We start from the raw sequence: 22,815 nt of genomic DNA, 5'->3' as shown, positions 1-22,815 counted from the left end.
CACCTCTTCACATACCCTTCCTCATCTCCCAACCCCACACCCCTTCTCTCTTCATCATCGCCCTCTCCGCCCCCTCCCTCGCCCTCTTCCGCTGCCTCCGCCACTCCACGCTGCCGCCTCTCTCCTCTTCAGCTGGCGCTCCCCCTGGCCAGACTTTGCAGTGTGAGCTGCGTGCACCGACTCCGTCACTGCACTGTCAGCGCGCGACACCAGGCAGCCGTTCTCTTCCTTCCTCAAGCTGCTCACTGAGGTGCTTTTCACGGAGCAGGAGCTGAGCTTGCAGGCCGCCTCTGCGCTGTGCATCACCGTCGCGATCGCCGCGGCTCTGGATCCGAACATGCCTAGGCTCGCAGGCCCAAGCCCAAGCCCGATTGCCCAGTTTCCTCCGACACCATACAGTGTCGTTGTGGCCATGGCGCTTGCGAAGTCAAAACCTCAACATCTCAACACTCTCGCGGGTGCTCTCAACATTCTTATGGGTGCTTTTCTCTTGCTGACCATCGACAACCCCGGAGGAGCTCTTTCAAAACGACGTGGGGCTCCAAATCCACAAACGCTCTCGAAAGAGCTCTCTTGAAATGTGGTGGTGCTCGCGTGAGTTCGTCGCCGAAGGGAAGACCAAAAGATTTGAAAAATATTTTGGAATTTGTCAAAGCTTGAATAGTATGTGATATATTGTGGTTAGGGTTTAGGGTTGCGACGGACCCATCGCCCAAGCCTTGCTGGAGAGCCTCGCCGGCTATGCGCCTTCAATTCCTGCCGTTGAAAAGCCTCCAACTTTGGATGACGCGGAAGCGGATACCATCGACACGATTAATGGGTCTGACGAGGGTGGGCTTATATTTTATTTATTTATGTGAGACATACTGAATTGTTTTTGAACTGATTACAATGCTTGGTATTTGAATTTGTTTAAGGGAACTGTGATTGATAGTAGATTGTTGGTATTTGAATTTTTGTTTTTGGAAATTGATTCTTGCTTTTCTTTTAACGTTTTCTTTTTCTCTTATTTTTTTTTTCTGGAGATTCATACAGTTTGCATTATACGACAGTGCAAATAGGGACACCGGGAGTAAAGTTCATGGTGGAGCTTGATACCGGAAGTGACCTGTTCTGGGTAACTTGAGATTGCACAAGATTTGCTGCTACTGATAGCACAACCTTTTGTTCAACCTTGGCTTCAGTAAGCTCTCTTCTGCTTGCTTGTTCAGTTGTGACTGAAACGTGGTTGTATCTGTGGTAGATTGCTTAGTTGCTTATGATTATATAGTGTTGTTCTGATTGGCTATGATTTATTTTCTTTTGAAGGATGCTATTAACAAGAAAGAAACTTCTTTTAACATACTCTTGAATGCATACTTCTATTACTAGATAAATTTTATGCAGGTCCCATTCAATAACCTGGGAAACACTCTATTTCTCTTTTATTGTTCCCTTTTTTAACTCTTGAGTGAAAAATATCTTGAAGAGTGGGCTTTTTATGATATGTGTGGAAGATTATTTTTATGATTTAGATTTGTATGTCTTTTTTTTTGCTTCCTCTGCTTTGTTTCTAAATAGAATCATTGTTATGTCAGGATTTTGACCTTAATATACTTGACTTGCTATCATCACTTAGGTTGAAAAAAATGTGTGGACAATCAAGGTGAGATTAACCAATAATAATACACTTTGACGTCACATGTTTTGTTGGCTCTTGTAGGTGGGTTGGTGGGCTGGAATGTCAAAAGACATTAATGACCCACATGGTCTAATTATTCGCATAACTCCAGAGCACGGAAGATATGTGGCAAGGAGTTATAATCCTAGGTAATTTCTATTTGACTTCTTGCCTTGATTGCCTTCTGTGTTTCTTTTGTCCAATATATCATATGGAGTTAACTTAGGTACGTTATTCAATTAGTTAATCAATAAGTGCTTACTCACCAACCTCTCTTGAACATAATTAACCATTTGAGAGATTCATTGTTTCCAAACTAGATATATTTTTTCCAATGTTATTCTTTATAATTATCTCTTCTATTATAGGAGAAGTTCTATTCTGTTTTTTAGGTCATTTCTTTATATTACTTTGATACATTTTGATGGTCATGCTATCTCATGTGGCTTCTGGTGTTCACCCTTTTCACCATAATTTTTCAGGCAACTTATTTCTTCTGCAGCTGGTAGTCCTCTATTTGAAATTTTTCTCACAAAGAATAAGAAAGATGAATTTAAGTCAAAGGTATCTTTTCTCAACTGAATTTTTTTATATAATATTTTGCTGGGACCATCACAACATAAACAAGCATTTATCTCTAAAATTTGAGCTCAATAACCTTATTTCATCAGCTCAAGATGGATTGTCATTGCTCTTTGAAAATATCTCATCTGAATATGAAAATGAGTGTGCTAAGGATGATCTTCTGTAGACTGCTGTACAAGTTTTCTTTCAATAATCCTGTGGCAAAAAAATCATTTTTTATAATATATGCATTATGGCAGAGGAATCAGGGATTATATGCAAGAATAAAGTGTATTCTTATTGTTTATGGTCAAATAAAATCTGAATTGTTATCACAAGATCTTTTCACAAATATTTGTGGTTCTACAAATTATAAGCAGTCTAGAATATCAACCAATTTATATTTTTGATACTTAGTTGGATTTAGAATATTGATGGAAATGGTTCTCTTTTGCGTTGGTTTTTAGCAGGAAAAAGTACTGACTTAGGCCAAAACAGGCATGTTACTTCCCAATTTTCATTTGGAGGTTCATATTGTTTTAATTTTCAAAGTGTCATTGTCAAATTTATAAATTTTGTTTTCATGGCAAATTGAGATTAGGTTTTTGGGTTTCATGGTCCACCTTGATTTGCTTGAGGTTCAAACTTTAACCAAACCATGCTTCTTTACAGTTTACAAATTTCAGAAACTTAACCAAGTGGCAAGTCATTTATTTAGGAATGCCCACCTGACCAATCCATAGTTATTGGTTTGGCTTCAACTTAATCCATAGTTTGTTGCCAACTTACCATTATAAATGAGAACATGGTGACCATTTATCTTATTAATTCTTGGAATTTTGCTAGCTATTTCTAATTCGTAAAAATAAAACATTGCTACTTTATTTCTGTCTATATGGAATTAAAAGAAAAATTAAATTCCCAAATTGAAATTTGGATAGACTATCTGACACCTCCACACCTATTACACGTAGAGACATGAGAAAAAGAAAGCCACTGACCAAACTGTGAAATGATAAAAATAAAGAGAGACAAAGAGACATAACACTGGTGAGAAAATTAAAATTTGCTATTAATAGAATTTATTTCAATAAGTTATTAAATGTAACTTGAACGCGAGATTAAATATTTTTAATTATAAATTTATATTAGAATGTATGGTTTTTAAGATAAAAATTAGAATATAACTGTGGGGGTGGGAGTTAGAACGTGTAGAAGGTGTTGTGCTGGAGGGTGGCAGCTGCAATGTTGCTCCAGAGTTGAATTGCGAGAATTTAAACTCAAGCTCTACCGAAATTAGTTTTTGACTGTGAGTTAGTGGAAGATATATTTGGTTTAAATAAAAAAATATATATTTATGTATATGATTTTATTTTATTATTATACTTCCAGTTGATTACTCAATCATGAATTGAAAGTATATGGTGACCATTTATCTTATTAATTCTTGGAATCTGGCCATTGCAGTTTTTTCTCATGATTTTTTTTTTGGGTAGTTATCACATTGCAGGCACTAAAGGAATATACTATGCCCGTGAACCATATTCCAATGTAGATGTTGTGCATGTCACTCGTTTCATAGGGCTTGCATCTGTTGGAAATAGAGATAAGCAGGTTTAGCTATTCATCTCTAGTGTACTCCTTCATGTTAATTGTTGGAGATTGACTGGGGATTAATTCTATAAGTTTTCTAAGTGAAAAAATATATTTATGTGCAGGAAAGACTTGATAATGAAGATCAACCTTATGATGATGAAGAGACTGAATGATATTACTTACATGGATGGATGACTAGCCTTATAATTTGTTTTATTATTTTTTGAGGGTGAAATCAATTCTTTATTGAGCACATGAGAAATGTCTTGTTGAAGAAGAGGATGTACAATAGGATTATCAATCCAAAATAATGTATAGTTCTTCTTATTAATATGAGTTGTTTAATATACTATTTGTATTATAATTATAGGTGCGTATTACATATATATGATTTCACATGATAAAGTAAAATTTAGACAATATTTTAGACAACATTAAAAAAATGTTAAATTTAGTCTAATTAATTTTTAAATTTAGACAACGTTGGGTGTTTATTTAGAAACTATTTACAAAATTGTAGCTTAAATTTAGTCTAAATTGTTACCTATATTATCTCTCATTGACAATCTTAAAAAAATGTTCCCTGATGTCACTAGCAACGGTTATAAAAGTGTTGCCTATAAAAATAGACTACATTTCTAAAATTGTTCTTTAAAAATTAATAGTGTTGCCTTAAATTAAAAAAAAATCGTTGCCATTGAAGATCATGAAAACCGTTCTTGAAAGTTTAGGTAACGGTTTTTTTGACATCGTGGGCACATGTCAAAAAACCGTTGCATATTGAAATAGGCAACGGTTGATAAATCCACGCTTGAAAAATCGTTCCTAAACCGTTCCCTAAACTTTTAGGAATGGTTTTTTTGGCTTTCAACAACGTTTTTTTATTGTTGCCATATTTAATTTTAAATATATGTGATTACTTTGTACGTTTATTGATTTCTGTATGTGGGCGGAGTAAATTACATTATTTTAAAAAAATATTGTATTTTTTGTTATAGACTATTTATATTGTTTATAATATAAATCTATTTAAACAAAGAATTTAATTGTTTTAGTAATAAAAAATTCATATGTAAAAATTAAACTCAATATATAATTTAAATAAAATTAGGTATATACATACTAAATCAGTTATTCATCTTTTGATATAATACTGATTTCTTTTGGTTATAATATTTTAATATATTTTGTTTAAAATATCAATTAACATATTTTATTATCTTTTTATTTTAATTTATTGTAAAATAATTAGAATACTTAATTTAACATCATTAAAAAAATAACTATTATAAAATTTAATTTAATTAGTTTAATTATTTATTATAATATTTTTAGTCACTTTTATTTAAAATTTTAGTTAATTTATTATCATTCGCTCACTTTATTAAAAAGTGATAAAATATAATTAATTTTTAATTAATTTAATAAAATAAAAACTTGAAAATATATATCTAACTCTGTAACAATTTCTTAAATATAAATATTTAATTAATTTTAATATATACTAAATTTAATATCAAAAAATTTATTATAATTTTAGTTATAATTTTTAGTAATTTTTATTTAATATTGAATATGTTTTGATTATAAAACATAGTAAATAAAATCTAAAATCTGTATGAATTTCTTTGATAAAAATATTTAATTAATTTTAATATATAATAAATTTATTATCAAAATATTTATTATAACTTGAGTTATAATTTTTATAATCTTTTATTTTAATAATGTCTAAAGTTGGCATGAATTTGGAGTTTTTTTCACTTTGGGCTCATAAAACCGCTATTAGAGAGGAACCAGTGAGCTTAAGTTAAAACAACACATCTCCTTCCGGAAAGACTCTGTAACACCGCTCTTGTCCTAGCAGACATTCTGGAAAGACGCCGGCCACGACGCCTCCTTCTCTGTTAGGTATTTCATCGCTTCTCTACTCTGTTTGTCGCTTTCTTCGCTTCTCTGCTCTGTTGTGCGTTTCGCTTATGAGATGGAAACCTCATTTCGGGAAATCTCGCTTATGTTTGAAGGTGACTCTTCCCTTGGCAGAGCAATAAACTATGATTCTATCTTCTATTATTTATTTTCTGTTACTTCTTGTTTTTACTGTTACGGGGGACCTATCACATTGTGTGTTTGAATTTTGTTACTCGTGTTACTTACCAAGAAACCCAAGAAGTGGTCAGATTTTATCTTTTATAAATATAAAGGAAAATCAAATGATTCAACAGCTTTCAAAAACAATTTTTCACAATTCTATTATTGTTTTACTGTTTGTTGTGGGGCATGCGTGAACATTGTGAGGTCTCTATGTAGTGTTGTATGTTTGACACAGGCAATAAGAATTCAGTCATTTTCTTCCCTATTATAACTTTTTTTCTCGGTTCTCCCATCCAAATTTTTTATTGTATTACTTCAATTTTGTAATTTTAAAATATATAGGATACGATACTTGTAAGATACGTGTTGTCATATATATCAATGTTCATATAATATAATAATTGTATACTTGTAATTTTGATCAAAATTCATAAACATTAAATATATAATTACTATTTTGCAAATCCAAATTAAAAACATACTTATTGTACAATACTAAAAATAATTATAAACTATTTCATCATAAATTACTTTTTATTATTTACAAATAGAAATAATGTTACCAATTTCATTCATTTCTTAAAATTATCTATGTGGAAGACAATTTTCATTTACAGTTTATCAAGGACCAATATTTCTATGTTTCTATATTAAAAATGTTTATATATCTTATTTAGTTGTAATGAATATTTCATAATTTTTCAAAAATTTGAATACTTTATCGATATGTATCACCAATAAGTATCGGTGAAATATTTGAAAGTATCGGGATTGAATAAAATTTTCATAATATTTTCAAAAGTTAGGATATTTCATTGACAAGTATCGGTGAAGTATCCAAGAGTATCATGTCGGATACGTATCGGAAACGGATACGTGAAGCAAATTGAAGTATCGGTGTTTTATAGCTTTACTGTTTGTTGTGGGGCATGCGTGAGCATTGTGATGTTTCTATGTAGTGTTGTATGCGTGAGCATTGTGAGGTTTCTATGTAGTGTTGTATGTTTGACACAGGCAATAAGAATTCAGTCATTTTCTTCCCTATTATAACTTTTTTTCTCGGTTCTCCCATCCAAATTTTTTATTGTATTACTTCAATTTTGTCTTGGATATTTCACTTTTTCAGGAGTTTTAATGATAAGGTTAGAGACTAATGATTTCTATAATACCTTCAATTTTTGCTTGATTCTACTCATCTTTAAAATAAAGAATGGGTTAGAACAATGCTGATAAGGGACACTGGTATTAAACATGATGTGATATGAATTTTTTACCTTTCTTTGAATTTTTTTTAATCTGTTTTTCCTTCCTCCATGAATTTATTGTATTCAGCTTGCTTGTTTGTTTTTATGATCACTCTTTTCATGCTCTAACCTTTGTTTTCCCTCCTTTTGATTGCAATTTTGGCGCACAATTATTGTAGTGTGCAAGAATTTTAAGTCATGTTGGATTTATATAGTTGGTTTCAATTTTAGCATTGCATGGAGCGTACCTTATTTCAATGTTGATGGCTTGTGATATAGTTTTTATTTAATCAACTTTATCAATAGATAGTACATATTTGATACCTAACTTTGTCTTTCTTATTGCTAAGTTGAGATTACTTGTATCGTTTTAAATTGTTATACTTCCTGTGAAGAAAGTGTTAAGGATGTGCTTTGTACAGTTTGAAAATTAATGCCACTTCAAAACTAGGCATTTTGTGTTCGAATGTTCTCTAGTGTAATTTTATTACATGTTTTAGGCTGCCATGGCAAATCATAATATGGCATTATTACATTAAGCCATACTTTTATTCCGCAATATCATGATTAGCTTCATAAGCCATTTCATTAATTTTACTTTTATTCATTTTATTGTTATTTTTTTCTTTTGTTGGCAAAATAATATTAAAAATCCATACTGCATACACCTTCACAATAGCTCATGCTTATTACTTTTTTTTTTCATTTGCCTGGCAGGTTGAGGGCTTTATGTTTATATCCTCATTCATTTTGATCATTATATTTAAATACTGAGTGATAAAGTTGAATTTTATTTTAGGAACTGCATTTAGTCTAGTTGTGTACGTGGTAGTTATTGTTTAGTTTCAGTGGAGTGTAGTTATTGTTTGGTGTTATTAGGTAGTTATTTTATACATGTGAAAATTATTATTTAATATATATTGTAGAGGAAGTCAGAGAGGGAGAAGGGTAGTTTTTTTTATCCGTTTCAGTGGAAGGAGGAGACACATTGTTAGGGGGAAACATTCTGTTTGGCATTATGTGTTTGAACCTGGCCTATGAACCAGATTAAGTTTCTAATATAATCTAGTATCTTGTTTTGTTTAAATTCGTGAGCCTAATAGGTTCAGAGGAGTTTCTGTCTAAAAATCAAACTGTGATCACCCCTACTAGAAACAATCAAGCTAGCACTAAATAGAAATGTTGGACCAATCAGTTAACGCATACTTATAAGTGAAGAAAAGGAAATAAATTAACGTGATGAAGATAGACAGGAATTACAGGGCGGAGACAGTTCAAAATCTAGTGAACACCACAGGGAAGTTGATACCACTATCATATCAAGTACCCCAGCAACTGCTGGTGAGTCCTTTAAGGTCAAGTAGTTTTTTGTTCATTTTACTTCTGTTAAATAGAGTTCTACTATTTTAGACACTAACCTAATTGGTGGTTCTAAAATTTTATCTAGAGGCACCAACAAGGATTAATTTTAATAAATTGTTTTAGTGTAAAAAAGATTGATTCCAGAAGGTTTCAGTTGAGTTTTTGTTATTTGAAGGGAGTTGATTTTAAATGTGATCTTTTATATAGTTTGATAGAAACTGGATCAAAATTATAAGAAAATGGGTTTGCATCTCCCAATTGAACCTGGATTATACCAAATTCACTGGTTGAACCCGAGTTTATACTCATTTAATTATTTAATTTATGGCTGATTTAATAATTGACTTGAATTGGCTACCCTACAAGAAAAATTGTTTTTATCTATGGAAATTTTTCCGTAGATAACGTTTAATTATCAATGGAATATTATCTACAAAATTTTTTCTGTAAATAATATTTAATTTTTTACGAAATATTATCTACGAAATTTTTTCGTAGATAATGTCCAGTTATCTACGGAAATATCCGTAGATAAGTTATCTATGGAAATATCCGTAGATAAGTTATCTACGGAAATTTTCGTAGATAACTCCGTATGTAAAACATATTTTTATTATCTTTTTATTTTTATTTATTATAAAATAATTAGAATATTTAATTTAACATCATTAAAAAAAATAATCCTTATAATTTTTTAGTTTAATTATTTATTATAATACCTTTTAGTTACCGTATTAATCAAAAAAAATTTTAATTAAAATATATTTTAAAATTTTAGTTAATTCATTATCATTCACTTACTTTATTAAAAGAGATCAAATATAATTAATTTTTAATTAATTTAATAAAATAAAAACTTTTAAATATATATCTAAAATCTGTAATAATTTCTTAAATACAAATATTTAATTAATTAATTTTAATATATACTAAATTTAATATTAAACAATTTATAAATATTTTAGTTATAATTTTTATTATCTTTTGATTTAATATTGGATTTCTTTTGATTATAAAAGATAGTAAATAAAATCTAAAATTTGTATGAGTTTGTTTGATAAAAATGTTTAATTAATTTTAATATATAAAAAATTTAATATCAAAATATTTATTGGATTTGAGTTATGATTTTTATAATTTTTTGATTTAATATTAGATTTTATTTATTATAAAACATAATAAATAAAATCTAAAATCTATAGCAATTTCTTTGATACAAATATGTAATTAATTTTAATATATAATAAGTTTAATATCAGAATATTTATTATAATTTTAATTATGATTTATATAATCTTTTGATTTAATATTAAATTTCTTTTAATTATAATATTTTAATGTATTTTATTTGATATATCAGTTAATATATTTTATTATATTTTTATTTTAATTTATTATAAAAAAATTAAAATATTTAATTTAGCATTATGAAAAAAATAATCATTATAAAATTTAATTTATTTAATTTTATTATTTATTATAATACTTTTTAGTAGTATTGACCAAAAAATTATTTTAAAAAAATATATATTTCAAAATTTTAATTAATTCATTATCATTCACTCACTTTATTAAAAAGTTATAAAATATAATTAATTTTCAATTAATTTAATAAAATAAAAACTTTAAAATATATGTCTAAAATTTGTAATAATTTCTTAAATACAAATATTTAATTAATTTTAATATATACTAAATTTAATATTAGAAAATTTATTATGATTTAATAATAACATGTTTGATTCAAATTAAATTTTAAAATAAATATATATATATTTATTTATTTTAAATAAACTGAGCAGAAAATAAAATAAAGAATTAATTTATTTTTATTTTTATAACAGTTTTGTGATACACGAAATTTGTTTTGAACCTTCCTCTTGCCCTAGCAGTCCTTCTCTTCTCTGTTAAACGGTTCCAACACTCCCTCGCTGGCCACCACAGCTCCTTCTCCGTTAAACCGTTCCAACAGTCCCTCGCCGGCCACAACACCTCCAGCTGTGTTAAATCGTTCCAACAGTCCCTCGCCGGCCACCACACCTCCTTCTATTAGGTATTTTATGGCTTCTCTGTTCGATTTCATTCTGCTCAGTTTTTATACTTTTATTTATTTAAGCTTTTATTCTGCTCTGTAAAAATAAGCTTCGTTCAGCATTTGTAAAAATTATTTCATTATTATAGTATATGTTTTTGTTGCTTGTTTTCGGAGGGACCACTATACCTTCTGCTTGTCTCTTCAAAATGTGTTTGTACGGTCTTCAACATTGGTTCTCGGAACCATTACATTAATAAAACATCGTGCGCGTTCTTGTATACTCTTGATGGTGACTGGAATCTGTCACTACATCCATCTAACTGTGTCTTTCAATACATGGCTGATTTGTTATCAATCTAAATTATAGTATATCCAATTAACTAGTTTCCCCCCCAAATTTTCCGTCATTGTTCTAGCCAAATTGCTTATAGCTTGCTGTCTTCTTTGGTGAAACAAATTCAACTTTAGCTTTTGTTTGAGCTATAATCTCTTCTTTGATTAGCATGAAAAACATTACTGCCAAATAAAATAAAGTTCTCTTGGAATCATTGGACTACATGTTCAATCACTATCTGCAACTGTAAAGCCTTGAAGTTTAGCATGTCAATGTCACCGTTATTCTTCATATACATGATAGATACATCATATCTTGTCTGCTGTATAAAGAATTTGAATTAACAAAATTTTTTAAGTAGATTTCCACTAAATATCAAATCTGACCTGGTAGGTATAATAAGTTTCCAATCAAATTTCTACAGACAAAACCATAACCTTGGAGTCATCTTAACCTTGAGTTCATATTTTCACTTTACAGAGCCGTGCAAATGGTGTAAGCAGATTTAGAACAAGTAAAATAAGTCTTGTTGATCTAGCTGGGTTAGAACGGCAAAAATTAACAGGTGCAGCAGGAGACCGTTTGAAGGAAGCTGGCAATATTAATAGATCACTTTCACAGCTCAGGTATGGTTTAAAATGTGTGTCTATACATTGATATTTGATACCAGAGTTGAAATACAAATTACAATCAATCACAAATAATGAATAGCTTTAACTTTTGTGTACCATATTTAATGGAAAACATAAAGAAAAGATGAATTCAGTTTTACTTTATCTAGATGATATATCCATCCACATTTTCGTCACCCCAGAATTTGTTTTTTTTTTTTTTTTTTTTTTACTTTTGTTTTGTGTCTTTTGTGAACTTGATTGCAATTGTTATATTTTTGTGCATAGCATTCAAATGATAGATTTCTCACATATCATTTACATAAGATGAGATCTCAGTTTTGTAGATGCCATTCTCTTAATAATTGAGAAAAAGGTGAAGAAGCAGTTTTGTTCTCTGCATAATGTCAATCACAATATATATTAATTGGAATGTGATTTACACTTGGAGGGAAATAAGTGAAAGAAATCATGTAATTAATGACCGGTAATCTTGATTTCAAGTTCTATTTATACAATTATGTTTAATAGTACAATCTATATATAATAATCATATCTGATTTCTGTGTGTTTAGTTATGCCTTGTAAATAGGAGCCAGTTATAACTTTGAGCATGACTTAGCCTATGGAGTAGGGACCCCTAACAATAACATTGTTTAATACAAGACAACAAATTCCCAACCATTTCAACATATATGAATAAGACCCATTAGACTTATTATTTTGGAAAAGTCAATCTGCAAGTGCTGTTCCATTCATCATTATTTTTTTGAATTTTTTTTCTTACCATCACCTTTATTTCGTGTATCTTTGTGGATGCTCATGTGTATGGTTGACAGTTCAAAGCAAGGCACAGAATTATCCAATTCTTTTGGAAAGTAGAAAAAGATTGATTCTAGAAGGTTTCAGTTGAGTTTTTTTTATTTGAAGGGAGTTGATTTTAAATGTGATCTTTTATATAATTCGATAGAAACTGGATCAAAATTATAAGAAAATGGGTTTGCACCTCCCAATTGAACCTGGATTATACCAAATTCACTGGTTGAACCTGAGTTTATACTCATTTAATTATTTAATTAATGGCTGATTTTATAATTGACTTGAATTGGCTAGCCATCGAGTCCCGATCCCAATCCAACAGGTCAAATTGGTCCAGATTTTAAATCTAGGCTTAAATATAATTTTAGTCTTTCAAGTTTAAGATAAATTTATTTTAACCCCTCAAACTAAAAATTAATTTTTTTAGTCTATGTAATTTTCAAAATTCTTGTTTTAGTTTTTATATTTAGTTTTGTTAGGTAACCTGTCAAATATTATCGCATAAAATCTCACTACTAATACCTTTGTTAGTAAAAATATCACGTTAAATTTAATTGATGTAACATAATTGTTTTAATCTGTAATTTATATGTTGTTGGTGACCTGAAAGATTAAAATAGGATTTTTAAAATTTACAGGAACTAAAAAAAACAATTTATATTTGAGGAATTTAAAATACATTTACCTTAAATTTGAAAGATTAGAAATATATTTAAATCTTAAATTTATGAGTGAAAATTTCCATGGGCAGAAAGTGAAAATTTTGTGCATGCTTGAAGTTAATGTCACACGTGTCTAACTAATCTAACCACTCACTCTACTAACTGGCTTCCTGGTAATATATCACCCATTACATGTCATAGGTTCCTTTGCCTCCTAGAGGACCTTTAATATCCAAACCTCTATTCCTAACAAAATGTCTGCCTTAGCTTAACTTGATGTTGGTGGTGTGAGGGAGTTGAAATTATTGGTGTTACTTTTACTAGAAGGATATGAAGTGTTTGGATTCATTCCGATTAGTGTTATGTTTTGCAAGTGTTGGTCTAGTTAGCATCAGCCACTCTGAGATCATTAGTTTGCACTATTGGTCAATGCAAAGAAATGAAGCTTGGCATTTCCTAGGTGATACAAGTTGGCTACTCTGCGGTAGAACTTCACTCTTAAAATGTAACCATGCAATTTTGCTTTAAGGGAATTTGAATTGCTAGCCATATATATTGACTTTAACCAGTTCTTCTAATGTTTTGTTGTTTGTCTTCCTTTTGAATATACATTTTATTTCTCAAAATGGATAAATTTAAAGACATTCACTCATGACCCTGTGGATTATATTTTCTGATGTGATTAGTATATCACTACATGGATTATTTTTTTTGTATGATTCCTTTATTTATTTTTTCACATCTCAATAGTTTTTCTTCTCAAAATATATTCTTCATTAAAATATGAGCCACGCTCATCTTTTGGATTTCACAATTTGTCTCTTAATTTTATAAAATTTGTATAAAAATAGGTCTAGAAATACAATTTAATTTAAATATTATAAGATATTAATTTTGGTGTCTTCAACTTAATGCCATGTCATCTTTAACATACAAATTTAACTACTAGTGAATAAACATTTAGTAATAAGATCAATATTCCTAATTTTACAAAACTAAAACACTAAAATTATATAATTAAAATTAAAGATCATAATTGCGAATTAAATATTATAAGAAACCAAATGGTTTAATAAAAAATATAAATGCTTCATGAGTTTTTTTTTTGTTTTTTTTTTTAATTTTTTTATACTTATTAGTAAAAGAGATTACCACGACAAACAATATAAGATTTAAATCTACAACATTAAACATACTATTCCAACACCACTACTAGGCTAAAGCTAAACCTAGGTGTTCATATTCTGTGAGTTTGACACGTGAGTACATGAAGTGAAATTATAATTCTCACCCCTACTAATAATATATGGGTTGTTCCCTCTCTTATATTGGTTACCCATGCCTGCCCGAGATTGAATATCCAAGCTAAATCCAAAGATTTTTGTTTTTTTGTTTCACAAGGACAATAATCCACAATAAGAACAAAAGAAAATCTATATGCCAACCAAATTCATAGCAATCATTGCCTAATAATTTTCTATACCACCTTGGGCTTGTGCTCCAGCCTATGAGTTGTGTTCAAATCGATGTGAACATTATCAATTTCGGGGAGTTTTTCAAGCTTATCTTGAAGTGTCTCTCCAATGTCGTGTGCTTGACTTAGTGACATTTGTTTTGATACCACAATGTCTACCTCCACAAAGTAGTTGGACCCAAATGTGTAGGCTCTGACAGTATCGATGTGCTTTATCTCCTTGTCATGGTTCCAACAAAGATATGTTAGCTTTGCAAGGTATTTTGGTGGGGCTATTCTCCCAATCAGTGACCATACATTCTCCATCACCGTTTTTGCCCAGTTACTGATTGTATATAAAGCTATCTGCAAGGGTAATTAGTTTCATTAATTTATCATGCTGCTATCTAACCGTATTATAACGTTCCATTTATTTTTTCAGGGCCACTGCAATGTGTTTGATAAAATGCCTGAAAAAGAATAGGTACCTTTTCTTTCGGTCACTGTGCTTTTGTTTTGCTTGCTTGGAAGGTGACTCTTAGTTTCGGCATAATGGGTCTTAGACTTTTTGAGCTACTTTACACTGGAAAACATTTTATTAGAACCAACAAGTCTTCAGCTTTTTTCCTGAACTCCACATTTTATCACTCTTCAAAAGACGCTCTCAACTTGCAATGGTATCAGGATGAGTTTCCCAAGGTGAAAGAGTTGACCGATTTGCTAGCAAATGTGGATACAGTTAACGGGAGACTTGTTGATGTAAACAGCAATACAACCGTATTTGATGATGGCATTGAACGTGAAATGTGTACCTTCAAGTCTCTTGTCCGTGTGTTTGTTGGGTCTCCATTTGTTCAGCACAAGATGAAACATGTTGTGGCCTCTTTCACCACAAGCACGCAACATGAATCGTTGACCCCTTTTAGTAAAGCAACTGAAAGAGAGCCTATGGTGGTTGATTCACTGACCAAAGTGGGCAACTTTCTCAATGTCTCTACTCAACAAAGGAAGTTGGTTTGTTTAAGAGTGTGCCCACAGGTTACTCAGCATTGCATATGGACTGGTGCACTAAAACAAGTTCTGAATGGTTTTGCAGTAGATTTGAATTGTTTGAGTTCTCGGGGCTTAAACAATGGTGCTTTATTGGGTGGCCAAATTGTTCAAAGCTGCATGAAGTTTCTTACTGAAATTTCTGTCTGTTTGGACCCTAAGTCATCTTCTTGGATGAAGCTTTCTCCTTCAAAAACAGTTGATTCCTATGATCCTCAGAAATGGGAAGATGTTCTTGTAATGTTCAATGATCTGACTAAATACTGTAGAAGTGAAAATATGTTAAAGTTGCATGTGGCTAAGGCTGAGGTCATGAAGGAGGGGCTTTTGCACATTAGGGATGTTTTAGTTGACAACAGTATTGGATATAAGGAAGCTCAACATCAAGAAAGCCTAGTGAAAAAGAAGCTTTCCAAAATGTTGGGTCACTCGTCTCGTTGCTTATTCACTCTATTACTGTATTACCTCTATGGGAGGGTTGCAGATATCGAAGTAGACATGTGTGGTGGGGTCTATGCAGATGGAAGTGATGACAAGTTTTGCTTGTTTATGGGAAGAATCTTGACTTCAGATAGTGAGAAGACGGTGGGGTGTGGTGTGAAGCAGGACCGAGCGCTTGAGATTTTTAAGTTTGTGTGGGAAATGGCTGGAATGAAAGGACATTTAGATTTGCAGGGCCATATGTGGTGTGTTGGAGCAGACAATAAGATGCTTAGGTATAGAGGAAACACGTACTTCGTGCATGGAATTTGCCTTTGATTAGAGATTGTATCACTATATCTTTTAATCCCACTCCTTGGTGCTAAAATGTCACCACTTACTATTTATATAATCTTTTTGCTGCCTATGGTTTTAGTTTGTATGGTTTTACAATTTCAAATTACCAACATCTTAAATTGATTTTGTTTTTGTTTTTGTTTTTCTTTTGGAGCTTGGACTTTTGCAAGTATAAGTACACACTTCCTGAAGATCTAGTTGTGAAAGAAAAAAAAAATCCAATTCCAGAACCTTAGGTTTGAAATTGTAAAATTCTAAACAAATTAATTTGGCTTCAATAACTTGAAATTCCAAAATTGAAGTAAAATAAATAAATAAATCATTCTTTGACAGTGCATGACTTCAATTCCTGAAAGGTAAGTCTTTTTTTATCAGTATGCAACTTACTAATGTCACAAAGCTAATGATAACTTTCTGTTATTTGCATCAACTAACAACTAACAAGTGGTTAATTTGCCAATGAGGATGATTGTGCAAATCTAGGATGAGAGATACTAGTAAGTAGCAACACACTTCCTACTACTGTTATTTGAGATTCATTTGTGGGTCCCAATCTTTATTGAGCGAGTTTCACTTTCACATCAATTTAAATTAAAATAATTAATATGTTTGTAATTTGCTCAATCTGGGGTAAGTTAAACTTATTTCCTAATAAGATTTTATTTCAATTTAATATTTGCAACTTGAAAAAATATGTTTAACAAAGTTATCAAATGTTCTGTTATTGATCTATTCAGGCTCAGGGGTTTATAGATGACTCTAGCCTTTCACTTTTCCATTTGTTTTTTCAGCAGTTGGCAACAAAAAATTTGTCTACATTAACAACTAAGGAAAGACTGGAATCCCATTGAACGCATTGTAGAATACCAAGTAAAATCTTGGAAAAGAGGTAAATTACTGTGGATCAGTGTCCATCTCTCATTTATGGTGGTTATATTTGATTTTTTTTATCATCTTTTCTGAATAAACACTGCTGCATACACTACACACAAACTACAAGTCATTAGAGAATAGTTTTAGATACTATAGAGTAATTTTAAAACAACTTATCTTCAAATAAATGTACAATTAGGTCCCTGAAAGATGTTATTTCTGTTGCCTCTCTCTTTGAAAGTATCTGTCTATTCCAATTGCTCCTAGAAGGTTTTACCTTGCTACTGTTTATTAACTTGGTATTCAAGGACTAATTTGTATTGAAGAAAATTTTGTAGATCAAATCAGTAATATCTTTTAGGGACCAAATTGTACTTTCTTTCCATTCCATAAACAATAAGTTCGTACATCACCCGCCTGTATGCTAGACAATGCTTTCTGTTTTAAATAAGATTTTTAACATAACTAGAACCTACAGGGTCACACTCAGAAAGAAATTTAGAGGAGAAAAGAAAGATTAAGTGAGAGTGTAATGTTTCTTATGGATTGTGCTCATAATGGTGAGACTCATCAAAATAATGAGAAAAAATGAGATAAGTTTTTCTCATGAGTCAGATTCTTAACGTAAGGGGTCCAAGATTGTTGTGTTGAAGTGCCAAAGCTTTTCTTACATAAAGGAACAGCCTGAGGCACAATTGGCACAAGCTTCAATAGTTGTACAGGACACTGGCTGTGCAAAGAAAAACCGTAGCCACTTGGCAAACAGGGTATGCTTAGTTCAGATTTCGGAAAGAATGCTTGGACCTACTGGATGCACAGTGCCACAAAATAAACTTGCTATAGAGGCAGTTTGTGACACAGCAGCTAACAAGTAGATTTTAGCGTGTTGGAATATCTTTAGGATTTTTGGGAATAATCCTAAAGATGTAGTTGATAATTAAAATATGTATTTTAATATTGGATGCTTTTATTCTTCCTATTTTAATTGTCATAATTAATGCTTTGTGGGTACTTACAAAACAAGGCCTAGGGGATTAAGTGCACATATCGTAGGAAAGTTAAAGTTTAGAAATGCTCTATAAATTTACCCCTAATACGTGGAGGAAAAATTCTAGTCTCACCTTGTTAAATCTCTTTCTCAAGAGTGAAATTTGCAAAACCATTAAATAGACATGAATTCACATGAAATTAAGTGAGTAATTAACTATATAATCAAATTCTTCTAGTAGCTAAAAAACTCTAGATTAGCACCACGGTGGTGTGAGTCTCTTAATTTTCTCTCAAATTTATTTTCAACTGTTTCTCAACCAACCTACATTCGTTTATAATTCATGCGTCAATCCAATGCTGAGTTATAGACCGATGAGGCAAGATTGTTAAGATTGTTTAGAGAGCAAAATAGAAAACTTTCATATTTAGTCTGTTCCTAGAAGCATGCATCAGGCAAGGGATTGGGGTCAATCCTGCTACTCAACAATTATTCCCACATCCCCGAGCGAAGTTTCTCAATTTAACCTTATTTGTTTTTAATAATTTTTCCTTCCTCCATGAATTTATTGTATTCAGCCTGCTTGTTTGTTTTTATGATCACTCTTTTCATGCTCTAACCTTTGTTTTCCCTCCTTTTGATTGCAATTTTGGCGCACAATTGTTGTAGTGTGCAAGAATTGTAAGTCATGTTGGATTTATATAGTTGGTTTCAATTTTAGCATTGCATGGAGCGTACCTTATTTCAATGTTGATGACTTGTGATATAGTTTTTATTTAATCAACTTTATCAGAAGATAGTACATATTTGATACCTAACTTTGTCTTTCTTATTGCTAAGTTGAGATTACTTGTATCCTTTTAAATTGTTATACTTCCTGTGAAGAAAGTGTTAAGGATGTGCTTTGCACAGTTTGGAAAATTAACGCCACTTCAAAACTAGGCATTTTGTGTTCGAATGTTCTCTAGTGTAATTTTATTACATGTTTTAGGCTGCCATGGCAAATCATATCGCATTGTTACATTAAGTCATACTTTTATTCCTCAATATCATGATTAGCTTGTTATTTTTTTTCTTTTGTTGGCAAAATAATATTAAATCCGTACTGCATGCACCTTCACAATAGCTCATGCTTATTACTTTTTTTTCATTTGCCTGGCAGGTTGAGGGCTTTATGTTTATATCCTCATTCATTTTGATCATTATATTTAAATGCCGAGTGATAAAGTTGAATTTTATTTTAGGAACTGCATTTAGTCTAGTTGTGTACGTGGCAGTTATTGTTTAGTTTCAGTGGAGTGTAGTTATTGTTTGGTGTTATTAGGTAGTTATTTTATACATGTAACAATTATTATTTAATATATACTGTAGAGGAAGTTAGAGAGGGGAGAAGGGTAGTTTTTTATCAGTTTCAGTGGAAGGAGGAAACACATTGTTAGGGGGAAACATTCTGTTTGTCATTATGTGTTTGAACCTGGCCTATGAACCAGATTAAGTTTCTAATATAATCCAGTATCTTGTTTTGTTTAAATTCGTGAGCCTAATAGGTTCAGAGGAGTTTCTGTCTAAAAACCAAACTGTGATCACCCCTACTAGAAACAATCAGGCTAGCACTAAATAGCAATGTTGGACCAATCAGTTAACGCATACTTATAAGTGAAGAAAAGGAAATAAATTAACGTGATGAAAATAAATTAATTGAACTTCTTCCGTGTGTCTCAACTTTTTCAGAAGTTTTTTTTTTTTTGTGATTTTAACTCGTGGGAGATGTTGGTTTATTTTATTTTCTTAAGTCATTTTATTTTTGTTCCCGTTTTGGTGTTTGATGAATAGTTTATTCCAAATGCTTTGTCATCGAACTGTTAGGCAAATTTTCTTACATCGCTTTTTATCTCGTGTCACTACTTGCTCCTTACTTGGTGTACAAATGGCAACTTCTTGTTTCTAGATTTGTTTCTAATTTCTGTGTTTTCTAGTTGTGCCTAGATGCTGGCTGGCGTAGAGATTTGCTTTTCTATTTCTTCCGGTTTTTGATTCATGGAATTTGGTTATGTTGGTTAGTGTAGGAGATTTTTGTTTCTGGAGGAAGGTTCCAAAAGTGTTTAAGGGAGATCCGTGCTCGTGCTTGTGATTTTGAGGATACGAAAAAGTGTATCAAGATCATAAAGGAGGATTGGGGTAAATTGCATGTACACATTGCTTCATACAACAACTTCCTTACTGCAGCAGGATTGGCTTCTTCTGCTGCAGGTTTTGCCTGCCTTGGTAATACACATGTTAATCTTAAGTTCTTGTTTGAGTTTTTTTTCATTCAATAGTTATGACAGCAGAGTTGATTGCATTAGTGGCTACTGGCTAGGATTTGAGCAGTCTTCCATTATTTCCCTTGTTCTAATGAAAACTGTTGGTATTTTGACTTAGATCCACATAACATATGCTTCAGCTGACCCATGTTATAAAAGGCCACGAAGCAATCCTTCTTTTGTACTGCTGGATTGTATACTTCATTAAGAAATAAAAATCTGTTCCTGCTCCTCCCGTGGACGTAGCCCAATTCTCTGGGTGAACCACGTAAACCATTGTATTCTTCCTCTCTTTCTTTCGCATTTTATTTCTCTGTCACGGTGTATATTACTTTCTGTGTTTGTTTGTCCTTTTCAAATTCACAACAAACTGGTATCAAGAGCTCAAGTTGCGATCAAGGGAATTCAAGATTCTCGTCTGAATATAAAGATCAAACTCTGTTAATCTTGTTTTTCTGGTAGCTTGTACTACGAACTTGGGATCAAGAACTCTAAAAAATGACAAACACAATCAGGATCGAGAAATTCAATGGAAAGAACAGTTTCAATCTGTGGCGCATCAAGATGCGTGCTTTGCTGAAGGAACAACGCGTATGGGCTCCGCTAGCAACAGCATCTGTGAAGCAAGAAGTGCTTTCTGAACCCAAAGAAAAGGCCTCTGCTTCAAAGATTGAAGAACTTGCTGAACAGGAAGAAAAGGCTCACTCACTAATCCTTCTTTCTCTGTCTGATGAAGTCCTCTATGAGGTTGCTGATGAAGAAACTGCAAGTGGCTTGTGGTGCAAATTGGAGAAACTATACATGACCAAATCCATCTGCAACAAACTTCTCCTGAAAAGGCGCCTATTTGGTCTCCACATGAAAGAAGGTACACCTTTAAAGGACCATCTTGATGAATTGAATTCTGTTTTGATGGAATTAAGAGATATCGATGTTAAGATAGAGGATGAAGATGCTGCCATGATTCTGTTAGCTTCTCTACCACCATCATATGAAAGTTTTGTGAACTCTCTCAGTGTTGGTAAGGAATGTATCACCATGGAGGAGGTTAAATCCAGTCTACATTCAAGGGAATTTCGGTTGAGGGCATCTGGAAATTCTGAAGAATCAAATGGCTCTAGCCTAGTGGTCTCAAATTCTGGCAAGAACATGAAGAAAAAGAAGGACAAAAGTAAAAGGAAGACAAATGTCAATCCAAAAGACATTTGTAACTATTGTAAGGAACCAGGTCATTGGAAGAAAGATTGTCCCAAGAAAAAGGGTAAACCCTCTGCTGCTGTCGCTAAGGAAGAATCCACATCAGAAAATGAGCTAGTACTCTCAATTGCTGATCAACCCCAACATTCCTGAAGATCAGTGGATACTAGACTCCGACTGTTCTTTTCATATGTGTCCTAACAGAACCTGGTTTGACACCTATGAGAAGAAATCTGGTGGAAATGTTTTTATGGGAAATGATGCCCCATGCAAAACAATTGGAATTGGCACTATAAAGATCAAGATGCATGATGGAATTACTAGAACACTCACTGAGGTTAGACATGTTCCAGAACTGAAGAAAAATCTAATCTCAGTAGGTGTAATGGATGGTAAGGGTTTCAAGTGCAACGCTGAAAATGGAGTTATGGAATTTCAGAAAGGCTCTACAATAGTGATGAAGGGTATAAAGAGGGGAAATCTCTATGTACTTAAAGGGACAACATGTGTGAATGCTGTGTCAGTGGCTGTAGCATCAAAATCTGATAAGGACATACCTGACTCAACTCAATTATGGCACATGAGGCTTGGTCATATGAGTGAAAGAGGAATGTTGACACTTCAGAAACAACAACTTCTGGGAAATCAGAAACTGAATGAACTTAAGTTCTGCGAGCATTGTGTATTTGGCAAGCAACATAGGATTAAATTCCCTAAAGTTGTTCACACCACCAAGGGAACCCTTGATTACATTCATGCAGATTGTTGGGGGCCCTCAAGAGTACCCTCACTAGGTGGTGGACGATATTTCCTCTCCATTATTGATGACTACTCAAGAATGACATGGATCTATATAATGAGTCACAAGAATCAAGCCTTCAGATATTTCAAAGAATGGAAGGCATTGATGGAAAATCAAACAGGTAAGAAAATTAAAAGGTTCAGAACTGATAATGGCCTAGAGTTTTGTTCAGCAGAATTCAACAATTTTTGCAAGGATGAAGGGATTGTTAGACAACTTACTGTCAGGAACACTCCTCAGCAAAATGGAGTTGCTGAAAGAATGAACAGAACATTATTGGAGAGAACAAGGTGCCTTTTATCAAATGCTGGTCTGAACAGAAGCTTTTGGGGAGAAGCTGTCAACACAGCCTGTTTCTTGATCAATAGAACACCCTCTACAGCTATAAATC

The 22,815-nt window shown here is 32.0% G+C and overlaps 2 protein-coding genes across 2 annotated transcripts; both read left to right on the top strand.

The window, feature by feature from the left end:
• The first annotated feature begins 1,173 nt into the window (after positions 1–1,173).
• LOC109790627 (zinc finger CCCH domain-containing protein 64) lies at positions 1,174–4,184 on the top strand. The gene is made up of 5 exons (XM_020349813.3): positions 1,174–1,183; positions 1,703–1,809; positions 2,143–2,224; positions 3,721–3,838; positions 3,943–4,184. Exons 2-5 carry the CDS (start codon positions 1,785–1,787, stop codon positions 3,991–3,993), a joined length of 276 nt encoding a protein of 91 aa, XP_020205402.2. The 5' UTR covers positions 1,174–1,183; positions 1,703–1,784; the 3' UTR covers positions 3,994–4,184.
• A 10,802-nt stretch (positions 4,185–14,986) lies between these two features.
• Positions 14,987–16,243, top strand: LOC109790626 (uncharacterized). The gene has a single exon (XM_020349812.2). It carries the CDS (start codon positions 14,987–14,989, stop codon positions 16,241–16,243), a length of 1,257 nt encoding a protein of 418 aa, XP_020205401.2.
• Positions 16,244–22,815: the final 6,572 nt, after the last annotated feature.

The sequence above is a fragment of the Cajanus cajan genome, chromosome 8, assembly GCF_000230855.2.
Source record: "Cajanus cajan strain Asha chromosome 8, NIPB_CcT2T_4, whole genome shotgun sequence".
Taxonomy (NCBI): Eukaryota; Viridiplantae; Streptophyta; class Magnoliopsida; order Fabales; family Fabaceae; genus Cajanus; species Cajanus cajan.
This window is presented reverse-complemented; position numbering and strand designations above follow the sequence as displayed.

What these genes read in the sequence shown, in the direction of transcription:
- LOC109790627 (XM_020349813.3), top strand. Translation starts at nt 1,785, where the DNA reads ATGTGGCAAGGAGTTATAATCCTAG. An exon ending in GCAAGGAGTTATAATCCTAG is followed by an intron (nt 1,810 to 2,142) that starts GTAATTTCTATT and finishes ATAATTTTTCAG; the next exon opens with GCAACTTATTTCTTCTGCAG. An exon ending in AAGATGAATTTAAGTCAAAG is followed by an intron (nt 2,225 to 3,720) that starts GTATCTTTTCTC and finishes TTTTTTGGGTAG; the next exon opens with TTATCACATTGCAGGCACTA.
- LOC109790626 (XM_020349812.2), top strand. Translation starts at nt 14,987, where the DNA reads ATGGGTCTTAGACTTTTTGAGCTACTTTACACTGGAAAACATTTTATT.